General features: G+C 42.0%; 1 protein-coding gene across 5 annotated transcripts; it reads right to left on the bottom strand.

Annotated features, from left to right (window-relative positions):
- Positions 1-1,904: 1,904 nt before the first annotated feature.
- On the bottom strand, positions 1,905-18,890 carry BAD (BCL2 associated agonist of cell death). Of its 5 annotated transcripts, none has more exons than XM_040329011.1 (5): positions 18,671-18,890; positions 12,681-12,825; positions 6,923-7,098; positions 5,366-5,552; positions 1,905-2,743 (listed from the first exon to the last, which is right to left on the bottom strand). In XM_040329011.1, exons 2-4 carry the CDS (start codon positions 12,823-12,825, stop codon positions 5,397-5,399), a joined length of 477 nt encoding a protein of 158 aa, XP_040184945.1. In that variant the 5' UTR covers positions 18,671-18,890; the 3' UTR covers positions 1,905-2,743; positions 5,366-5,396. The 5 variants fall into 5 exon arrangements, with proteins under 5 accessions (XP_040184945.1, XP_040184944.1, XP_040184943.1 ...); XM_040329010.1 differs by having other exon boundaries at positions 12,681-12,827; positions 18,679-18,890; XM_040329009.1 differs by having other exon boundaries at positions 12,681-12,831; positions 18,684-18,889.
- Between the last annotated feature and the right edge of the window lie 1,097 nt (positions 18,891-19,987).

Below are 19,987 nucleotides of genomic sequence, written 5' to 3'. Positions count from 1 at the left end.
TCATCGAGACCTAAAAGCTTTCGACCTGCAGAGATCGACGGTATTTGAAGTTTATACATTCACAGAACTCTGTGAATGAATGATGCAGCTGTGTGGGTGGAGCCCCACACAGTCGCAATGTTTTTAAATTCTGACAGCGGGTGCAGGGAGAAGATCCCCGGTCCACTGTTACAGGGAGGGGCGCATCAGGGGGGAGAGGAGGCAGGAGCTGGAACATGCTACATGTTCCACCCTAAACACATGTGTAAAATGTTCCAAAGGCGAACTTGCCCTTTAAAAGTGATACCAAAGTCTCTATTTTTTTTTCCCGTTAAAAATAACAAACATGTTATACTTTCCTGCTCTGTGTAATGGTTTTGCACAGAGCAGCCCAGATCCTCTCCTTCTTGGATTCCTTTTTGGTGCTCCCGAGCGCTCCCTCCTGTTGAGTGCCTCCACAGCAAGCAGCTTGCTATGGGGCACCTGAGCCAATCTGCAGCTCCATTCAGGCACTGAGCCATAGCCCAGCCCTGCCCCCTTTCTCTCACTGACGTCGATTGTCAGCAGTGGGAGCCAATGGCACCGCATTGCTGTCTCAGCCAATGAGGAGGGGAGCACCGGACAGCTTGGTCTCTCGTGCAACATTGCTGGATCTAGATCAGGAGTCTCAAACTGGTGGCCCTCCAGCTGTTGTGAAACTACAAGTCCCATGAGGCACTGCAAGGCTGACAGTTACAAGCATGACTCCCACAGGCAGAGGCATGATGCGGCTTGCAGTTTTGCAACAGCTGGAGGGTCGCCAGTTTGAGACCCCTAATCTAGATGTATTACTAGGGTAAGTATTGGGGGGGGGGGGCTGCTGCATACAGAATGCATTAAGATAAAAAAAACTTCTGCCTTTACAACCACTTGAAGGTTGTAATAGAAAAAAAAAAAACATAGCAAACCAATACAATTCTTTTTTTCGCTCCTAATTTTCAAATCTCAATTTTCTAATTTTCAAATCTCTGCTTAAAAAATGCCAGCTCAGAGGTAATTCTCCGCTCTAATCAACACATACCAATTTTCCCTCACTATACATATAAATACAGTAAAAACTTGGATTGCGAGCATAATTCGGTCCGGAAACATGCTTGTAATCCAAAGCACTCTTATATCAAAGAAAAATTCCCCATAAGATATAATGGAATCTCAGATGATTCGTTTCACAACCATTTATTTATAAAAGTCCTTCAGTTTATAGTCTATATAAAAAGATTAAAGCAATGTAACCATAAAATGTCCATCCACAAAGGGATTAGAAGCAAAATCCAGCAGGAACTACAGAGTATTAAAAAAAGAAGAGGCGCCTCGAAGTGTAGCAATATGGTTAAATTTAACAAAAGGTACAACATTTAGCAACTCACATGGTTGATTTAATTAAAACGGGCACATCTAAGTATGCAGGCATCTGGAGTAATGCTGTCCACATAGAAAGTCGTCAGCACCGCCGGCTATCACCACTGTCAGTCAACAATCATTGCCCGGGAAGACTACCCTGCAGTAAAGCAATCTGAAGCGCTCGTGGATTGCAGCGTGGAAGGGATGACATTGATGGCGTTGCGGAGGATGGTCTATGTGGACAGCTTTACTCTGGATGCCTGTATACTTAGATGTGCCTGTTTTAATGAAATCAATTATGCAAGTTGCTAAATGTTGTACCTTAAATGTAACCGCATTGCTACAATTAGAGGCACCTCTTTTTTCTTTTATATTCAATTGTGACATGACGCAAATTGTATATCAAAACATTGCTTATATATCAAGTCAATTTATTAAAAAATGTAGCTTGTCTTTCAAAACGTTCTCAAACCAAGTTAATCTCAATCAAAGGTTTTACTGTACAGTGAAATCCTTGTCTAGTCTAAGAAAATGACAACAATGAAAACATTTGCATATAATCATTTATTTAAGAACCATAAAGGGCCAATGTATGATATAATATATTGGCACAAGACAGTGTTGTTCAACCTGGCTCTGCTGACAAAAGTGCAGTTACCTGTCTTACATTTTATTAAAAAAAAAAAAAAAATGCTTATTTATATTTTAACAGTTGTGCTTAGTAAAAAGAGTATGAAAACCTTGCAAATTGTTATTGTTGAAGTAAAAACATTTTTTACAATAAAAAAAAGTTCACATTTTATTCTGAAGTTTTCAACCCTTCCAAAAACATTTTTGTTCATTCAAAGTCACTTTGTATAGAGAAAACAAATGAAAGTTTCCATGACACTGTTTAGCAGACGCCATAAGTTACTTGCACTTAACTTAGGCTGGTATCCACTGCCAGTGCCCCCTAAAATTCATAAGGGCAAGGCTCAGCATGCTCAATCACATTTTACAAAATAGCATTGAAGTATGGCAATTGGCTGCTCGGATACCCAACGTTGGCTTTGGGGAGGGTAGTGTCACTGCGTGCCCCATATCTGGATATAATGGTATTTAAGGAGGCTTTGGCATTCGACGCAAGTGGAGGACAAGCAAAGTAAACTTATGGTGCTTGCTGGACGATGTCATGCTTGTGTTCGTTTTGTTTGCTTTCTCTATACAGATTTAACATTGTATTATTTATTTTACAATTTTAGCAAACAAAAGAAAATTATGTGGCACGTTTCATAATCCACCTCACAAGTCATCACGTAAGGCTTCTGTTCAGTGGTTTAGTCCATTTTCTATAAATAGCAATGTGCACCCGTATAGAAGAAGAGCGTCGCCATCTGTATTGCAGCTGTAAAGGAAAATATGAAAAAAGTGCTATAGGTAAAAACACACACTAAAAATATGCAGAATAATAATTTAATAAAAATAATTGAAACGCCAAGAAAAATAAAAATAAAAAAAAGTGCAGAAAAGAAGAGTTACAACCTCAGTCAAGGTTTTACTGCTGTTGATGTCCCTACTGGGAAAATTCACTCTATATTTTGCCCTGGTGACCACTGTCAATTAATACAAAAAACAATGGAAAATCCCAAGTTTTACAGTTGTCACAGCAACAAAAGATGAGAGGAAAGCACACACACACACACACACACACACACACACACACACACACACACACACCTTGTTTTTGTCTCTGTAAGGCCCCGTACTCACGACCAAACATGTCTGCTGAAACTGGTCCGCGGACCAGTTTCAGCAGACATGTTTGGCCGTGTGTAGGCCTGAGCGGACCATTTTCGGGCTGATCGGACAGGTTTCCAGCGGACAACTGTTTCCTGGACTTGCTTTAAAACAGTCCGCTGGAAACCTGTCCGCCCAGACATGTACGGTCGTCTGTACAGACCTACCGTATATGTCCTGCCGCCCGCCATCCCTCGCATGCGTCGAATGACTTCGACGCATGCGTGGAAGCATTTTAAAGGCAGGCCGCCCACGTCGTCGCGGCGACATCGCGGACACGCCCCGCGTATTGTTTACGCGCGGACCTCTGTTCGATGGTGTGTACAGCCATCGAACAGAAGTCCCTGGGCAGACATGTCCGATGAAAACGGTCCGCGGACCGGTTTCATCGGACATGTATGCTCGTGAGTACTCGGCCTAAGTGAAAGGAGTACTTTCCAATTAGACAAAGACAGGCAGTAAATTATATTAAGCATTGAATGTGACATTCTGCAAACATTCACTGCAGGTGTATCTTCCTGGTGCATGCATTTTTAAACAACAGCGATTGATCCAATGTTGGCGTACAGAAGAATGTTGTTGTGTTCTCATTACCTTATTTTTATATTTGAATGTGTTCTACATTTACTTCACCGGTTGCTAGGATGAAAGTCACCCGCATCCTGGCAACCAATGACGCGTTCACACTCAGAGTCTAGTTCCCCATCAGGTCTGCCTTGCCTGTAATTGACAGCAAACAGCACTGGGGAAATTCCTTAACTGCTACTCAGCCCAACTGTGGCTTTGGAATCTGTGCACAGCCATCCACTGTCAATTACAGGCAAGGGGGACCAGACAGGGAACTAGTCTCAGAGTTCCCAATCAGTATTCACATCCCCTCGACAGCTTAAATTCATGGCTTCTTTACTTTTTGGATAGTTATAGCCCGATGGGGAACTCCAAGACCAGCTCCCAATCAGGTCCGCCTTGCCTGTGATTGACAGTACGCAGCTGGCAGATTTGAATGTAGCTATTGGACTGTCAATCAAAAGGATCTGAAGTGGAACTAGTCTCTCAGATCCCCATTAAGTTCTGCCACTCCCAGAACAAAAACTTCTCAGCCATGCACTTGTCAGTGTGGTGGGCACAGTGGTCAGAGTGGGAATGCACTAATGGCATGTCCAGTATGAACAACCTTAGCACATGACCGGTACATAAATCAGGTGCAAGCACTGTTACTTTTAGTACTGCACTCTGACTGAATTCTAAAGCGGTGCCTAGGATACTTACAGTATTTACAGTAATCAGTGCATTTTTATAGCACTGATCGCAGTATAAATGCCAATGGTCTCAAAACAGTGTCAAAAGTGTCCAATATGTTCGCTGCCATGTGGCACTCCCGATAAAAATTGCAGATCGCCGCCATTACTAGTAGAAAAAATAAATAAATAAATATGCTATAAATCAATAACCTATTTTGTAGACGCTTTTATTTTATTTGCCAAAAATATGTAGAAAAAAAGTAATAAATATTGTGTTTTTTTCAAAATTGTCGGCCTTTTCTTGTTTATAGTGAAAACAATTAAAACTGCAGAGGTGATCAAATACAACCAAAAGAAAGCTCCATTTCTGGGGAAAGTAGGACATACATTTTGTTTGGGTACAACGTCACATAATCACGCAATTGTCAGTTAAAGCAGGCCATACACGGTCGAATTTCGAACAAATTTTCTTTTCAAAATCAGAAAATTCGTTTTTTTTTGTGATCCGATGATGCCACCATTGATTTTCGAAATTCGGCCGACAAAATATTCATGTTGCCGGGAATATTCGTTTCTCTCCGGGAATATTTTTTTTTTTCTCCGGGAATATCCTATTCTTGCACGTTTTTTTTCCGATTTACATTTCTCGCACGATTCTCCCATCATTGATCAGAAAATCGTTTGTTTTTCAAAAAATTTACAATATGTCGGATTTCTCAAATTTGTTTGCCGCACGAAAAACGTCTGTTGCTGCCCACTAACGGTGCGAAATTCGTACGAAAATTCTTTGATACGATTTTCGAAAGAAAATTCTTTCGAAATTCGAACCTTGTATCGCCTTAAGGCGACGCAGTGCTGCATCGCAAAAAATGGTCAGGAAGGGGGAAAATCCTTCATGGGCTGAAGTGGTTAAATACTTACAAATGTTGATATAATCAGCAGAAAATATGCAGCAATATTTTGATAACCGTCCTTCCAAGTATACATACCACAGTATTTTCTCCTCCACAAAATGAATGTTCAGTGCTTGTCATTTTCTGACTCATTTCTGTCTTTATTCTTTCTTCTAAAGAAGTTCAAAAATGTTTCTGTGAAACTCTTGCTAACGGTCATCTCAGTGGCTGCACTTGCACTTTTAGGTCGAGGGATACTCTGCAGAAGATTATCATATGAATGCTTTTTCCATTCAAAAGATTTTTGAATCAATAAAGTAAAATTCAACATAACAATGAAGTAGAAATTATCGACAAATTAAAACATGGTTTAGTGCAGTTATGAATAATTCCAAAATAATAGAATTTTGCTGAGACTGATAGTATATCGACCTGAAATTGGTCTTTGTTTTAAAATTCCATAATACACTCTCCACACCAGAATCTAAGCCAATACTAGAGAGACTTGGTTATATTGCACTGTAATGAAATCCTAACACTGGAGTAAAGAGGAGCTATGGTGGACTATAGAATAGAAGAGCACAGAAAGGATCCCTTCTTAAGGTCCATACACACGATCAGACTTTTTGACAACAAAGGTCCGACGGATGTGTTTTAAATCGGACAATTCGACCTTCTGTATGCTCCATCGGACAATTGTTTTAGTTTTTGCAGCGGACAAATGTTCGCTGTGAATGCTCTCAAACTTTCCAACAACAAATGTCCGATGGAGGATAATCCAATCGTGTGTACACAAGTCCATCGGACTGAAATACAAAGTTAAAACACGCATGCGCCGAACCAATGCAAAACATCAGACAACAATAGCAGAAGTTTCCCAAAGGGTGGCGGTAAAGAGCTGAAAAAACATGTGGTTTGGCGATTGTTGGCTGAAAAAGTTCTGCCATGTGTATGCAGAACAAGCCCCTTCAGACAAAAATCCATGGAAAAGTCAGATGGAAGTCCGATCGTGTGTATGAGGCTTTAGTGAGACAATTCTCATTCAAAAGTCATCAAGCAGGATAAAAAGGGGCATGTGAAAGCCGACCAGATTTGTATAGCGGTGTCACCATCTGGTAATATAGGGTGGCAGAGAAGTGCGAGTCATAAGAGCGGTTTAGGAAAACACTTTGGCAAGTAAAATGCTTATGTGTATTACAACTGCATAGTTAGCTGATTGGTTTGAGTCATTGATGTTAAATATTACTCCACTTCTATTGTGGTGAACTTTACAAAATACATTCAGAAATAACATTTGGTAGCTACAAAATAACGGTGGACTTCCCACGTAGCATAGTAGACACTTGTTTATATTGTACTTGTCTTTATATAAAATGATGAACGTTGTATGCTACTTTTAACATTTACAATGTTTTTTTTTTTTAATTTCCTATGCCCGTGCAATAAAAACTATTCACATTTTCCCCAAATTTCTCTAGTTTTCACCCACAAAAATATACTAGCATGTTATATAGGCATTAAACAAAACTGGATAATTGCGGTAGTAACATTTGATTGTAAGCTTTATTAGAGCAGGGGGACTAATGTAAATGCTTCAATATATGTAAATGTTATACAAATAAAGAAAGAAAAAAAATTGATAGGAAGATTTACCGTGAAGATTTGGTCGAATTCATCACTCATTCGCCTCAGCTCTCGTCCATATCGAGCTGCAACCATTAGAGAAGATGGAGCAGAGCGTGAACGTGAGCGGAAATGGTGAAGCTCTCCAACATTGTCCGTCTCTGAGGCTTCTGAAGCAGATTCTGTCCGATGCCGAGGTTCTTTTCCTGTAGGACAATACTGTTAGAAATAACTTGAAAAAGTATAAAGAATATATATACACAGAACAATGTGGAGTATAGAAGGTTCAGCAAGGTATACAGCACATTATGCTGTGAAATATATAATGTATAGCAAAGTTTGCAAAATGGAATGGTGCAAGCTAAAAATAGTGTGCAGAAAGAAACAAATGTATAAAGTGACTACAAAATAGTTTACAGAGTGGAGTTGTGTAAACCATGGAAAGTACAGCATTGAGTGGAGTGAAATATTCAACACACAGGGTTGGACAGCACAGTATCCAGATGCAGTGGTGTGGAGTAAACAATGTACTGCATAGTAAGCAGAGTGGGAAAGTGTGAAGTATAGGACGTACAGCACAGTGTGCAGAGCTGTGAGATTTGAACATTGTACAAACTGTAATGGTATATAGTATAGGATATAAATCATAATGTGCAGAGTGGAATCACATGGATTATAGAATGAAAAGCAAAGTATGCAGAGTGGAGTCTAAAACAATCAACACAGTGTGCACAATGGAACAGTGTGTTGTATAGAACTTACAACGCAATGAACAGAATGGAATGCACACTGTATAAAACTATACAGCACAACGTAGTGTGGCATATGTGACAAGCAGCACAATGTGCAGTGTGAAGAATAGTATGTAGATAACAATGTGCAGAATGGAGTGGTTTGAAGCACATGACATACAACAGTGTTCAGAGAGGAGCCAATGGAGCTTAGAATATATAGCGTGAAGTGGTATAGGGTACACAGTGGAGTGGATTTACTAAAACTGGAGAGTGCAAAATCTGGTGCAGTTCTGCATAGAAACCAATCAGCGTCCAGGTTTTTATTTTTGGCTAAGCTTAATTGAACAAGCTAAAATTAGGAGCGAATTGGCTACTATGCAAAGCTGCACCTGATTTTGTGCTCTCCAGTTTAGGGTTAGATCTTCTGCATTACACTTCAGTGATGGCCATGAATATAAAATAGCCGAGTGTAATTTGAAATCTGTCAAAGCTGATGATCTGCTGAAAATTGCAGATAATGGATGAGGAACGGAGTACAGAATATGAATGTGCAGCAGAGGGTAAAGAACACAGCTGGACCTCATTGTGGGGGACGGCACAGCAGGGATGCAAGGTAGGGCTAAAGATGAGATAGAAAGCCAGCATAGCAGAGCATCATAGATGCAATTGTAACTAGAGCACACAGGGGACGGAAGATGGACAGAGCAGGAATACCCAGGAAACAACCACCAACCTGGTGGAGTAAACATGTAAAAGTGCAGGAACAGCTTTGTACTTTAGAGTGTAAGCTCTGGTGAAGAATTGTCTAAGCCACCTAGCAGTGGTAAACTTTGAAGCAAGATATCCCTTACAACATCCTAAGGGTAGAAAAATTAGGGAGTCCATCTTCCTGATAGAAGCTGTTGCTTTGAGGTAGACTTTGATGGCTGTGACTACATCCAGGCAGTGAAGAGCAATTTTCTTTGGATGCTTTAGGAGCAGGGCACAAAGAGGACAAGGCCTCTTTCACACGGGACGGATCCGTGATGATCCGCCCCGTGAACCTCTGCCTGCTCACGGGGATCGCTCCGCTGATCCCCGTTTATCCGCTGACACCCGCAATCTCGTAGGGATCAATGTATGTCCCTTTTTCATCCGTACACAGATGGATGAAAAAGCAGACATACAGTCCGCCCGTGTAAAAGAGCCCAAAGACTCCACGGCTTCACTGGAGATGGAAGACTGATACCACCGTAGAGAAAAAAAAAAGGGAGTGATGGCCTTGGGTGTATGACTCCCTTGTGAGGAATTAGAGAATTACAAGAGAGCCACTAGCTCAGTGGCATGTCAGACAGACAATAGCAACCAAGAAGGCCACTTTAAAAGGAGAGATAATTTAAGGGAATTTCCTGATGGGTTCAAAAATGGTGGTTTCTGCAGGGCAGAGAAAACAGACTGAGGCCCTAAGAAAGCATGAGGTGCTGCAAGGGGGGCCTGATCAAATATACACTATTGACTAGAAATCACAGTGTAATCTTTGGGACTCAAGCCTCAACGCATTTCAGCTTGATTGCGTCATTGCGACACACTTCCGGAAATCATGCAGAATCGCGGCCAGTGGTATACCATCTCATGTGGGCCGATTTTTCCTAAAAATCACCTGCTATTCACACTGGGTGCCAGGATACAGGCACTCCTTCATGCGAGTGCAAATATACGGTTTTTAAAGTTTTAAAATAAACCTACTATACGTCACGGCGCAATGAGGTGCTTTTCTTCATATCTACTTGCATGAGGCTTATCCACTTCAGGAACCGTCAGCACAAGTATATCTTCAGGGGTCTCCCCACACACCTGTTTGACCATACTAGCGATAGTTGGTCCATACTGAGGGGTGAGTTTACCTCCATTTGGGGGTGGCACATTTTCTGAGCACCAAACAGCACGGATATATTATCTCTCAACACGAGTACCGTTTATCACTTATTGGGACAGTCGCTAATGTGGTTGAAGCAACAATATGCAATCTGTTTAAAATAATTTTATCATTTTTGATTTTGTTAATTTACCATTTAGTGCCGTGTATTGATTTCTCACAAACAAACAGAGGCAACTTGTTGTTGAATCTGTATATCTATGTCCAGGTCCCAGGTTAAAGATATTGGGGTAAAGGGCCTTTCCCCTTTGTCTTGGCAGTGATGGCTGAGGTAATCCTTATTTCAATTGTCCACTTCTGGAATGTGGACAGCAAAGATCACTGGACAGTGTTTCTGTGTCCATGAGATGAGGCCTGCTTCCTTTAAGAATGCATTACTCCCGATACCCCCTTGGTGATTAATTTGGTGTTGTCTGATTGCACCCTGATTGGTTGTCCTTGCAAAGGGGGGGTCCAGTGCAGCCTTGTACCAGGTGAAGGGAAGGTTGGAAGACAGGTTTTTGGAAGCTGACCACTCGATCACTCAACCAAATCCCTGAAACATCTGAATTGTTCTGTGATGCATTGCAGAGAGCTGGAGGGAAGAGGAGTCCTTCAGAAGAAGTTTTTCTAGATGACCTGGAAGCCCTGAGTCCTTAGAGGGGCAAGAAGATGTGCAAGGACCTTTGTAAACACTCCATAAGATGAAAAAAGAGGTCCTGGACTGCCGCACTCCTTAAAACAATATCTTTATTCAGCAAGTGAAATCCAAAAAAACAACCAACAATGTTGCAGTCAAAAAGAAGTGAACAAAAGGAAAAAGATGGCTGACATGTTTCACATCGTGTGATGCTTACTCGTAGCTTGTCCACTTCTTCTTTGTGGACAAGGAGTGCGGCAGTCCAGGACCTCTTTTTATCCAATGCACCTGTGCATAGCCAGCACCCTTTTGGCTTGGTGGGACGGAAGCAAAGCCAGGGGATCAGCAGTTTTCTGAGCGGTATTATTTCTCACCTAAACACTCCATAAGCGCGAATATGCCAAATATCAGTGCAACAAACTGGAAGTCAGTGTCAGCAAAGGTGTAGAAAGAAATGATGGAGGCAAATAAATAGGAATATGCAGATAAGAATGTCAAGTATCCCCCATGTCTCAGAGAAGCAACAACTGACTTTGCAAATTCCATGCAAAATTTGGGAATTTGAAGGTATTTGTTAGGAATTATAGGTTTAGGTTAGGAGGAATGCACATGTTCAGTACCGTGAACAGGTTTAAAACAACTGGAACAACTACTCCCTGAGACAAGAGTTGGCAAATCTGACTGTCCTTGGGCAGATTTTGATGGATTTGTGAGAATAAAGCAGTAATGAGTGTAGAGTTTTGAAGTCTATGTTGTACCCCTTTGAAACCACTGATTAAATCCACAGGGCCTAGGATATCTGTGAACCAGAGATAGGAAACTGTAACAGATGTCCCCTCAATTTTAGGAGTGAGGATGCCCCTTCATTGGGAAGAGGTCTTTCAGGAGGACTTATTGGGCTTTGTGGGCCAAGTCTTGAGCTGAAAGGAAGGGCTAAATTGAGGCTTAGAAGTTAAAGCTGGTAGAGTGTGGAGGTGCTCTGCATTTTAAAAGGAGGTAGAGGCTCCCAAGAAAGACATTTTGGAACTTCCTGGTGGGGAAGAAGAACCTTTCCTCTTGTGTGACTCACCAAAAGGACATCATTTAAAGGGCATGTGTGCAGCATCGTTTTCAGGCAGCTTCAGCTGACCAGGCTTTCAGACACAGCATTCTGTGCATGTAAATAGATATCAGAGCCATTATTTAGATTTGTGCCATAATGTGTTCTAACGGATCCACACATAAGAGCAGGGCAGAAAGTAATTAATGTAATTTCTCAGTTAAAACATGGTCCTAATCTGCAGGATCACGTTGGTTACTCATTATCATAATCCAGTTAGCTGAGATTTGGCAACCAAAAATTGCAGCAATAACTGGTTGCAGAGCTGGGCCATTAAAAGTATCTCAAACTTCCCATCATCCACAGAATCCTTGAAAAGGAGGGTCTTCAGTTGGTACAGTGAGAGGTTTAATTTAGACCAAGATGGCAGGGTCTACTACCAGAACGGGCCACTTTTTTTTGTGAACTCTTTTTCCATTAGATAGAGCCCAGCAATGCTTTTTGGAGGGGTGAAAATCTTTTCTAGATTGGTCCAATTGTTTAGGAATGGAGAATATTTTTTTTAGACTTAGCGGGTCTCTTTGTACCCAAAAGGGGCATGACGAGATGGAGGGAAGCGAAAATACAGAGCCTTCTGCACACAGCAGAAATGAGCATATTGGCAAGCATATTGCATGAAGCTATGTCAGGCGCATAAAAGTCGGGGGGTGAGAAATCTTCTATGACCTTCTCTAACATCGTTTCTGGGTCCTCTTCATTCTCTTCTATGTCTGCCTTTTCTAGGGCAGGCATATCTGAGACTGGTGGCTGTATTAAAGCCGTAAGCTGTCCAAGGAATTGTGACATATCTGTCAAGTATTTCCTTCACAAGGACAGTTTCATAGTGTTTCTAAAACAAATCTGTGAATTCACGGTTTTCTCAGAATCTATCCACGTTTTTTCTGCATTGATACCTGATAAAGGGGGAGTGATATTGCCCCCGAAACGTGTTGACTTTTTATAATCAACGATTAAAATTATCTTAGACTCTTATCCGATTTTGGTGTGGTGCTCTTTTGTGTATTGCTATGGTTGGAATTACTGTTGGGTGCTTGTTAAGGGAAGACTTGCTTTCTGTTTGGAAGCTGCTTCCTACTACACTTGTAAGTTCCCAGTGCCTCTTTGATTAGGTTGTTCTAGATAGCTACAGAAAAGACTGCTCTGGTGCAAGGGAAGCACAGTGACTAGGAGTGGTGAAATGACTAAAAGGCTGCACCCTGGTGAGGGTGAGAGGTCTGTGCGCAGAGGAAAGGGGTATAAGGATTCAGTACAGGGATGAGGAAAAGGGTACAAATGCTGCTTGAAGTGAAATTCCTTAAAATTTTATAAGAATACATTTCTTTCTCAGAATACAGAAAATACTGCAAGAAATAACATGATCGCCAGTGTAATGCTAACAAAAAGGAAATTATTTTCTATTAGTCATGTTGTCCAAGATATACCTTTTATTCGTCTCAAGTTAGGGGAACTCTTGTGTTCAGGATCTGCTCCAAAACCTGGAGGATTTGTTCCTGAAAATGCAGACCCCCTTTCTGCTGCTGGAAACTCTTCAATACTAAATATAGACTTATGAGAAGAATCCCCCATCTATAAAAAAAAAATAAACAATTCAGTAAAAAATAAATAAAATGTTTTCTTTTTTTAGTAAAAAAAGGATGACATACTTGCCTGCTCTCTACAGAGCGGCCCTGATCCTTCTCTTCTCAGGTCGCCTGCCAGTGCTCTTGGCTCATACACTTCTCAGTGTGCCACCATGATGGCACACCTCTGGGCTTGATCCAAAGCTGCCCTGCTTGAGTCCCTAGACACAAGCAATGTGGCTCAGCCCCCCCGCGTCACAGAATTTGAATCACAGCAGCGGGCACAGACAGGCACAGCACTGGATCAATTGAGGACTTCATGTTCACTTTAAATTCTTATGAAAAGATTACAGGTTTTTTTTTTTTTACAAATATAGAAATCTGAATATTCTTAAATAAAAAAATTCTTGTAGGTCACCCAATGGCAGAAAGTTGCTGGCCCATCAACTGCTTAACCTCAGTCGTAGTTTTCAATTTCTTGCAGTTATGTTTTCAGTTCAATGCATTGCACATAGTGACGGGGGCATTACTGCTTTCTCTACTCAACATTATGCCATCAGGGTTTCATTTTGGTACCTTTAGATAATTGCAAAGAAGGTTTGTTAAAATGTGCATTTTAAAGTGTATTACTGCAAATGCAATGTGGGTAAACCCATGCTTTGATGTGTGGTGCCAACGCATTATACAGTAGTGGGCAGTGCACCCTCAGTGCATAACATCACAATGCATATGCTGTATGTTTTGGTGTGCTGCAATAAACAATAAAAAGGTCATGAACATTTCTAAGTGTGTTGTAAAGGCATCTTACATTTTTTCTTTTACCCCTACATTTAATATTTCTGATATGTATCTGTGTTGCTATAAACTTGTATTAAAAATTATACTGTTCTTTTTTCATTGCTTCATTTGTGAGAAATACCCGGTGGTTCTGCTAGTCCCCCTGATTTCCTATTTCAAACTGATCATTCTAGGCATAGAAGCACATGCATTCCAGTATGATCAGTTTTCTTCTTTGCATTCTACTTGTACTTCAGTTGTTAGACTTGGGCTTATGCACAACTATACAGCTAATGACTGGGAAGATCAGTGTATAAAAGATTGCAACGACCAACATTTTATTCTCTAGCTTTAATTACAGCCTTTAGTCTGTTAGAATATGCCTCTACTAACTTTGCACATCTAGAATTTGCAATATTTGCCCACTCTTTGCCGAACTGTTCAAATTTGATGGTGACAGTTTGTGGACTGCAGTCTTTAAGTCAATCCACAGATTTTCAATGGGTTTTAAGTCTGGGCTCTGACTGGGCCATGCAAGGACATTCTTCTCATTCAACCACTGTGGTCATTTTTGCTGTGTGCTTTGGGTCATTGTCATGTTGAAAGGTAAACCTTCTTCCCACTGGCAACTTTCTGTCAGAGGGCAGCAGATTTTCCTTAAGAATTTGATGAAATTGTGCCCATCAATGTTTCCTTCTATCCTGACAAGTGCTCCAGTCCCTGCTGCAGAGACACCACCAGGATATTACCACCTCCATGCTTTACTGTAGGAATGGTGTTATTTGGATTTCCAAAAAGACATATCATTTGATGTTGAGGCCAAATAATTCAATTTAAGTCTCATTAGACCACAACACCTTTTTTCATGTGGTCTCAGAATCTTGAAGGTGTGCTTTGGAAAAGCTCAGTCATAACTGCATGTGGTCGTTCTTGTGGAGTGGCTTTTTTTCTTGCAACCCTCCCATACAAGCCACATTTGTGGAGAATATATGATATTGTTGTCACATGCACACAATGACCACTCTTCCTGGAACTGCTTCAGAGTTGGTAGCCTCTCTGACCAGTTTCCTTCCACGTCTTAATAATAGATTTCACTGTGCTTCTAGGTATTGATAAAGTCTTTGAATTTTTGTATACCCATCTTCTAACTTGTACCTGTCCACAACTTTATCCCTGAGATCTTTTGACGGTGCCTTGCCACTCATAGATGATCGTTTGCTTCAGTTGCATTACCAGGGACTGAAATGCACCAGGAAAGCTCTTTTCATGCTGAGCTAATCAAAATGATCACCGCTGAAAGTCAAGTGGCTTTGTGTGCCATTGAGGTGATTAGCTACACCTGATTGAGTTTACAAGTAATTTTGAGGAGGGGAGGAAGGTGATCCGTTTTCCAATTTTGTTTAATTTTTTTCTGACATGCTGGGATTATATCTCAAATTTAAGTCTAGATGGACAAAGTTAGTAGAGACATATCCCAACAGACTTATGGCTGTAATGAAAGCAAAAGGTGGTTCAACAAAATACTGACACAAGGGGGGGAAATCCTTTTTCCAACTCTGTGATTCTTTTTTTGATTATTCTCTTACTTTATTTCTAGCTGCAAAGCAACAAAATGTAAATATTTTAAAAAGGGTGATTGTTTTCTATACCCACTGTGTAATGTTTGGGGCTCTGGAGAAATTTTCTAGCAAAAAAATACAGTTCTTTTACATGTAGGATTGGCCTGGATGGAAACTGTTTAAAAAAAAAAAAAAAAAGTGCAATTGTACCTTGAAGAATTGATGCCGTTTTGAAGGAAAATTATGGTCACACTGAATACTGATATGATTTGGATTTCTCTTTTGTTCATTTACTTTCCATTTTGTCAATTGATAACAAAAAAACTATTAAGACCCCTTTCACACTGAAGCGTTATTTTACAGCGTTTTAGCGTTAAAAATAACGCTATTAAAATGCTCTCCATGCATCTCAATGGATCCTTTCACACTGAGTCCTGCAAGCAGCATCTTTGGAGCAGCTTTTGGGCGACGAAAAAACACTCCAAAAACGCCCCTCTTTATTGAAATGAAAGCGCTGTAAAAACGCCTTGCCCTTTCACACTGAGGCGTTGCACTGGCGGGGCGTTGAGAAAAGTCCTGCAAGCAGCATCTTTGGAGCAGTTTTTGGGCTTGAAAAAAAAAAACGCTCCAAAAACGCTCCTTCATTGAAATGAATTGAAAGCGCTGTAAAAAACGACTTGCCCTTTCACACTGAGGCACTGCAAAAACGCCCTAAAACGTTAGGGTCTTAGTGGTGCTTTACCAGCGTTTTTTGGGCGCTGGCAGTGTGAAAGGGCTCTGAAAGCACTCAGGCTTTCACATTGGGATTGCAGATGAGGCTTCGCCTGAAAAACGCTTGAATACGGCCCGGAAAACACCCCAGTGTGACACTTCTATTTCTGAAAGCATTCTTGATCTACAGCATTTTTTCCCACCTGCCTAAAACTTTTACACAGTACTGTACACGTGTCCATTTTTTCCCCTTTTCTACCCGGCCAAAATAGTTATAGGTATCAATCGCTCTGTTCGCTGCCACTATGCAACCATTTTCAAAAATATGGCGACCTTACTTCTTCCCAGTTCCTTCGCTGGCCCACTGATAATGTTGCACCATCTAGGGTTCATGCTCCGTAGGGGATCTGGGATGTCCTGTTACTGAAGAATAACAGGCTGTGTCCAATCCTTTCTGGAGCCTTCTCTGCATGTAACCAGGGGTGGCATGTTATTTACCACTTACCGACCACTAGGGAAAGGGAGTTACCGCTCTAGGTTGGTCTGATTGGTGATTAACCTCCTCTCAGAAGCCACGGGTGCTGGCAATGCATGTAGCAAAAATGAAGGAATATAATTTTGGACAGCCACACTCCAAATAAAAAAAATCTTTGTTGCCTTTATTGGTAAAAGAGGATAAAAAAACTACAAGCCACAGCAAAAATACTGAACACACAGCTGAAGCGTTTCACACCAATACTTAGTGCTTAGTCATAGCTCATGACTAAGTATTAGGCCGCGTACACACGGTCGAACATGTCCGCTGAAACTGGTCCGCGGACCAGTTTCCGCGGCCATATCCGACCGTGTGTACGGCCTAGCGGACAGGTTTCCAGCGGACAAAAGTTTCTTAGCAAGCTAAGAAACTTGCCCGCTGGAAACATGTCCGTCGGACATGTCCGATGGTTAGTACACCTAATCGGACATGTCCGCTGGTTATGACGTGTAACCAACGTCCCGAGCATGCGTCGAATTGATTCGTCGGTGTCTTCTACGTCACCGCGTTCTCTGTCCGCGGGGATTTTGGTCTGATGGTGTGTACACACATCAGACCAAAAGCTCCCAGGAGACATGTCCGATGAAAACGGTCCGCGGACCGTGTTCATCGGACATGTCTCCTCGTGTGTACGGGGCCTTAGTGTGAAACGCATCAGCTGTGTGTTCAGTTTTTTGGCTGCGGCTTGTAGTTTTTTATCCTGTTTTACCAATAAAGGCAACAAAGATTTTTTATTTTTTTTGGAGTGTGGCTGTCCAAAATATAATCCTTCATTTTCACTTACCGACTGCACCATAGCCCAATGACGGCTACAGCGCGGCTCGATAACTCTGGGAGGGCCTACATTGACGTCCTCCCAGAATCGCGATCCCGCGCACACATGGGAGTATCCGTGACCGCCAGGTCCGCTTGCTCTGTGCCCATTGCAGCCACATCCAGCCATCCCTCCATACTCATCCATCCATCCATGCTCAGCCATCCCTCCATACCCAGCCATCCCTCCATACCCAGCCATCCATCCATGCTCAGCCATCCCTCCATACCCAGCCATTCCTCCATACCCAGCAATACTCATCCATCCATCCATCCATGCTCCGCAATACTGACAGAGTGCGAGGAGAGGAGAGCTGATCAGCGGCGTCTTTTTACAGGGGACAGCTAGGTATGTAATCAGGGCACTGATCATCCGTGCCCTGATTACAATTAAGTGCCCACCACTACCAGCAATCAGTGCAAGCCAGTACCCATAAGTGCCAGCAATCAGTGCCCACAAGTGATGCCAGTAAGTGATGCCAATCAATGCCCATCACTGCTGCCTATCTATGCTGCTAATCTGTGCCCACCAGTGCCACCTATCTGTGCCCACCACCCACCAGTGCCACCTATCGGTGCCCATAAGTGCGGCATATTCATGCCTCCTCATCAGTGAAGGAGAAAAATGACTTATTTGCAAACACATAAACTAAGAAAAACATTCATTTTTTTTCAAAAATGTTGGCCTTTTTTTGGTAAAAATAAAAAACCTAGGAGTGATTAAATACCACCAAATGAAAGCTGAAGAAAATGATAAAAATGTCACATGGTTACAGTGTAGCATGACCGCACAATTGTCATTCAAAGTGGGACCGCTCTGAAAGCTGAAAAACAGCCTGGGCAGGAAGGGGATTTAAGTGCCCAGTATTGAGGTGGTTAATGTTCAAAATGACATTTATGCTGTTTACAGATGGACACGCCATTCAATTTTGTTTGGGGGGGGGGAGAGAGATAAACTTGCTGCTACGGTAGGCCCTCATACAGACACGTCTTGTAGTGTGAAATCCCCAGCACTTTCCTGTGGCAGGTGACACATTCAGCCAGTCACGTGTATTGGCGGTTGTACGTGTCACCTGTGTATTGGCGGTTGTACTCGTGTAAACGTGGCTTTTCCCCACACATGTCTATTTCCCAAAACACAAAAGTGCCATATTCAGGGATATACGCTGTCCATGCATGCGCAGGCACAGGCTGATGCAGAAGCTTTCATGTACACAAGTCCAGTCATTCACTTGTTTTGGTGGCTTTATGTGGCTCCCCTGGCATGGGAAAGCACCGGGGATTTTAGGCTTAGAGGACTCTGCAACCTCTGGACAGAGTCTGTATAAGATGGAGTCCCCTTCAGTCCTCCCCTCATAGTTCCCAGCACACCACCTCATCCATATTACGATGTGTCAGCACCCGGCCATCTTCCCTGATTCCCCCACCTCACATATAAACACACACAATGCCTTTACCTCTCCCACTTCTTCAGGAAAGCTCCTCAGACTGTTAGAAATTGGCGGGCGTTTGTAATTTTGTGTCTCTCTCTCAGTGACAGTGACCTCAGCTCAGGTGTCGCCTCTTCTCCCGGCCGCTGTCTGGACAGCTATAATTATCGCGCTCATACCTCCATCCCCCCCCCCAGTCCTATGTTTATTTTCCTCTTTCCTTCCGGGATCTTTCGCTACCCCCGCCCATACATTGTCTCCCTAGTAACAGTCCTCCGCTTTCACCAATCCATCCCCGAGACGTCATTAAGCTCCGCCCGATGGCTGAGCCACGTCTTCTCTCACGTGACATGTAAACAATGGGTTACTATGGTGATCTGCTCCCGCTGTCCTCTTTGAACTCTGCTCGATGTTGTTTTCCCATGGTGCTCAGCGCTTGGTTTGCGCAATCTGCGTATCCTCGACGCAGGGCGGTGTAAACAAACGTTGAGCTGGCTGGGTGTTGTGTCTGACTCTGAGCTGGGAAGTGTTGATGCTTTTGTGTTCCACTTCTCTGTCTGTCTGCCTATAAGTGAAAACGTTTCAATGCAGGGGGTGCATGTAAAATATAAATTATATATATATATATATATATATATATATATATATATATATATATATATATATATATATATATATATATATATATATATATATATATATATATATATAATTATATATATATATATATATATATATATATATATATATATATATATATATATATATATATACATACATATATTCACACGGGCAGCTGTCCTGACGCAATTAAAAGCATGTTTTATTAATTAATTAATTGCAATTAGCAGCGATTACTTGCGTTTACATGCGGCTGCGTTTAGCTGCGGTGGAACATTCTTGCCATTTCTGATGTGCTTACTGTTGTTGATTACACTCCCTCTCTTCTCAGCTGTATAAGGCCCCTTTCACACTGGGGCGGGAGGCGCGGTGGTTGTATAGCGCCGCTAAAAATAGCAGCGATATACCGTCGGAATTGCCGCGGGATTCGGTATTAACCCCCGCCAGCGGCCGATAAAGGGTTAATACCGCCCGCATTGCGAGCGGTATTACCGCGGTTTCCCATTGTTTTAAATAATAAATACATGTATAATAAATAGATACCGCTCCTCTCACCGCTCCAAAGATGCTGCTTGCAGGAGATTTTTTTCTCTCCTGCCAGCGCATCGACTCAGTGTGAAAGCCCTCGGGCTTTCACATTGAGAAGGCTGGGCAGGAGTTTTTTCAGGCGGTATTTAGGCGCTTTTTTTTAGCGCTGTAAGAGCTGGGGAGAAAAAAACACAG

This window comes from Rana temporaria, chromosome 11, assembly GCF_905171775.1.
Source record: "Rana temporaria chromosome 11, aRanTem1.1, whole genome shotgun sequence".
NCBI lineage: Eukaryota > Metazoa > Chordata > Amphibia > Anura > Ranidae > Rana > Rana temporaria.
Note: the sequence above shows the minus strand (reverse complement) of the source record. Positions and strands in the feature narration are given on the sequence as shown.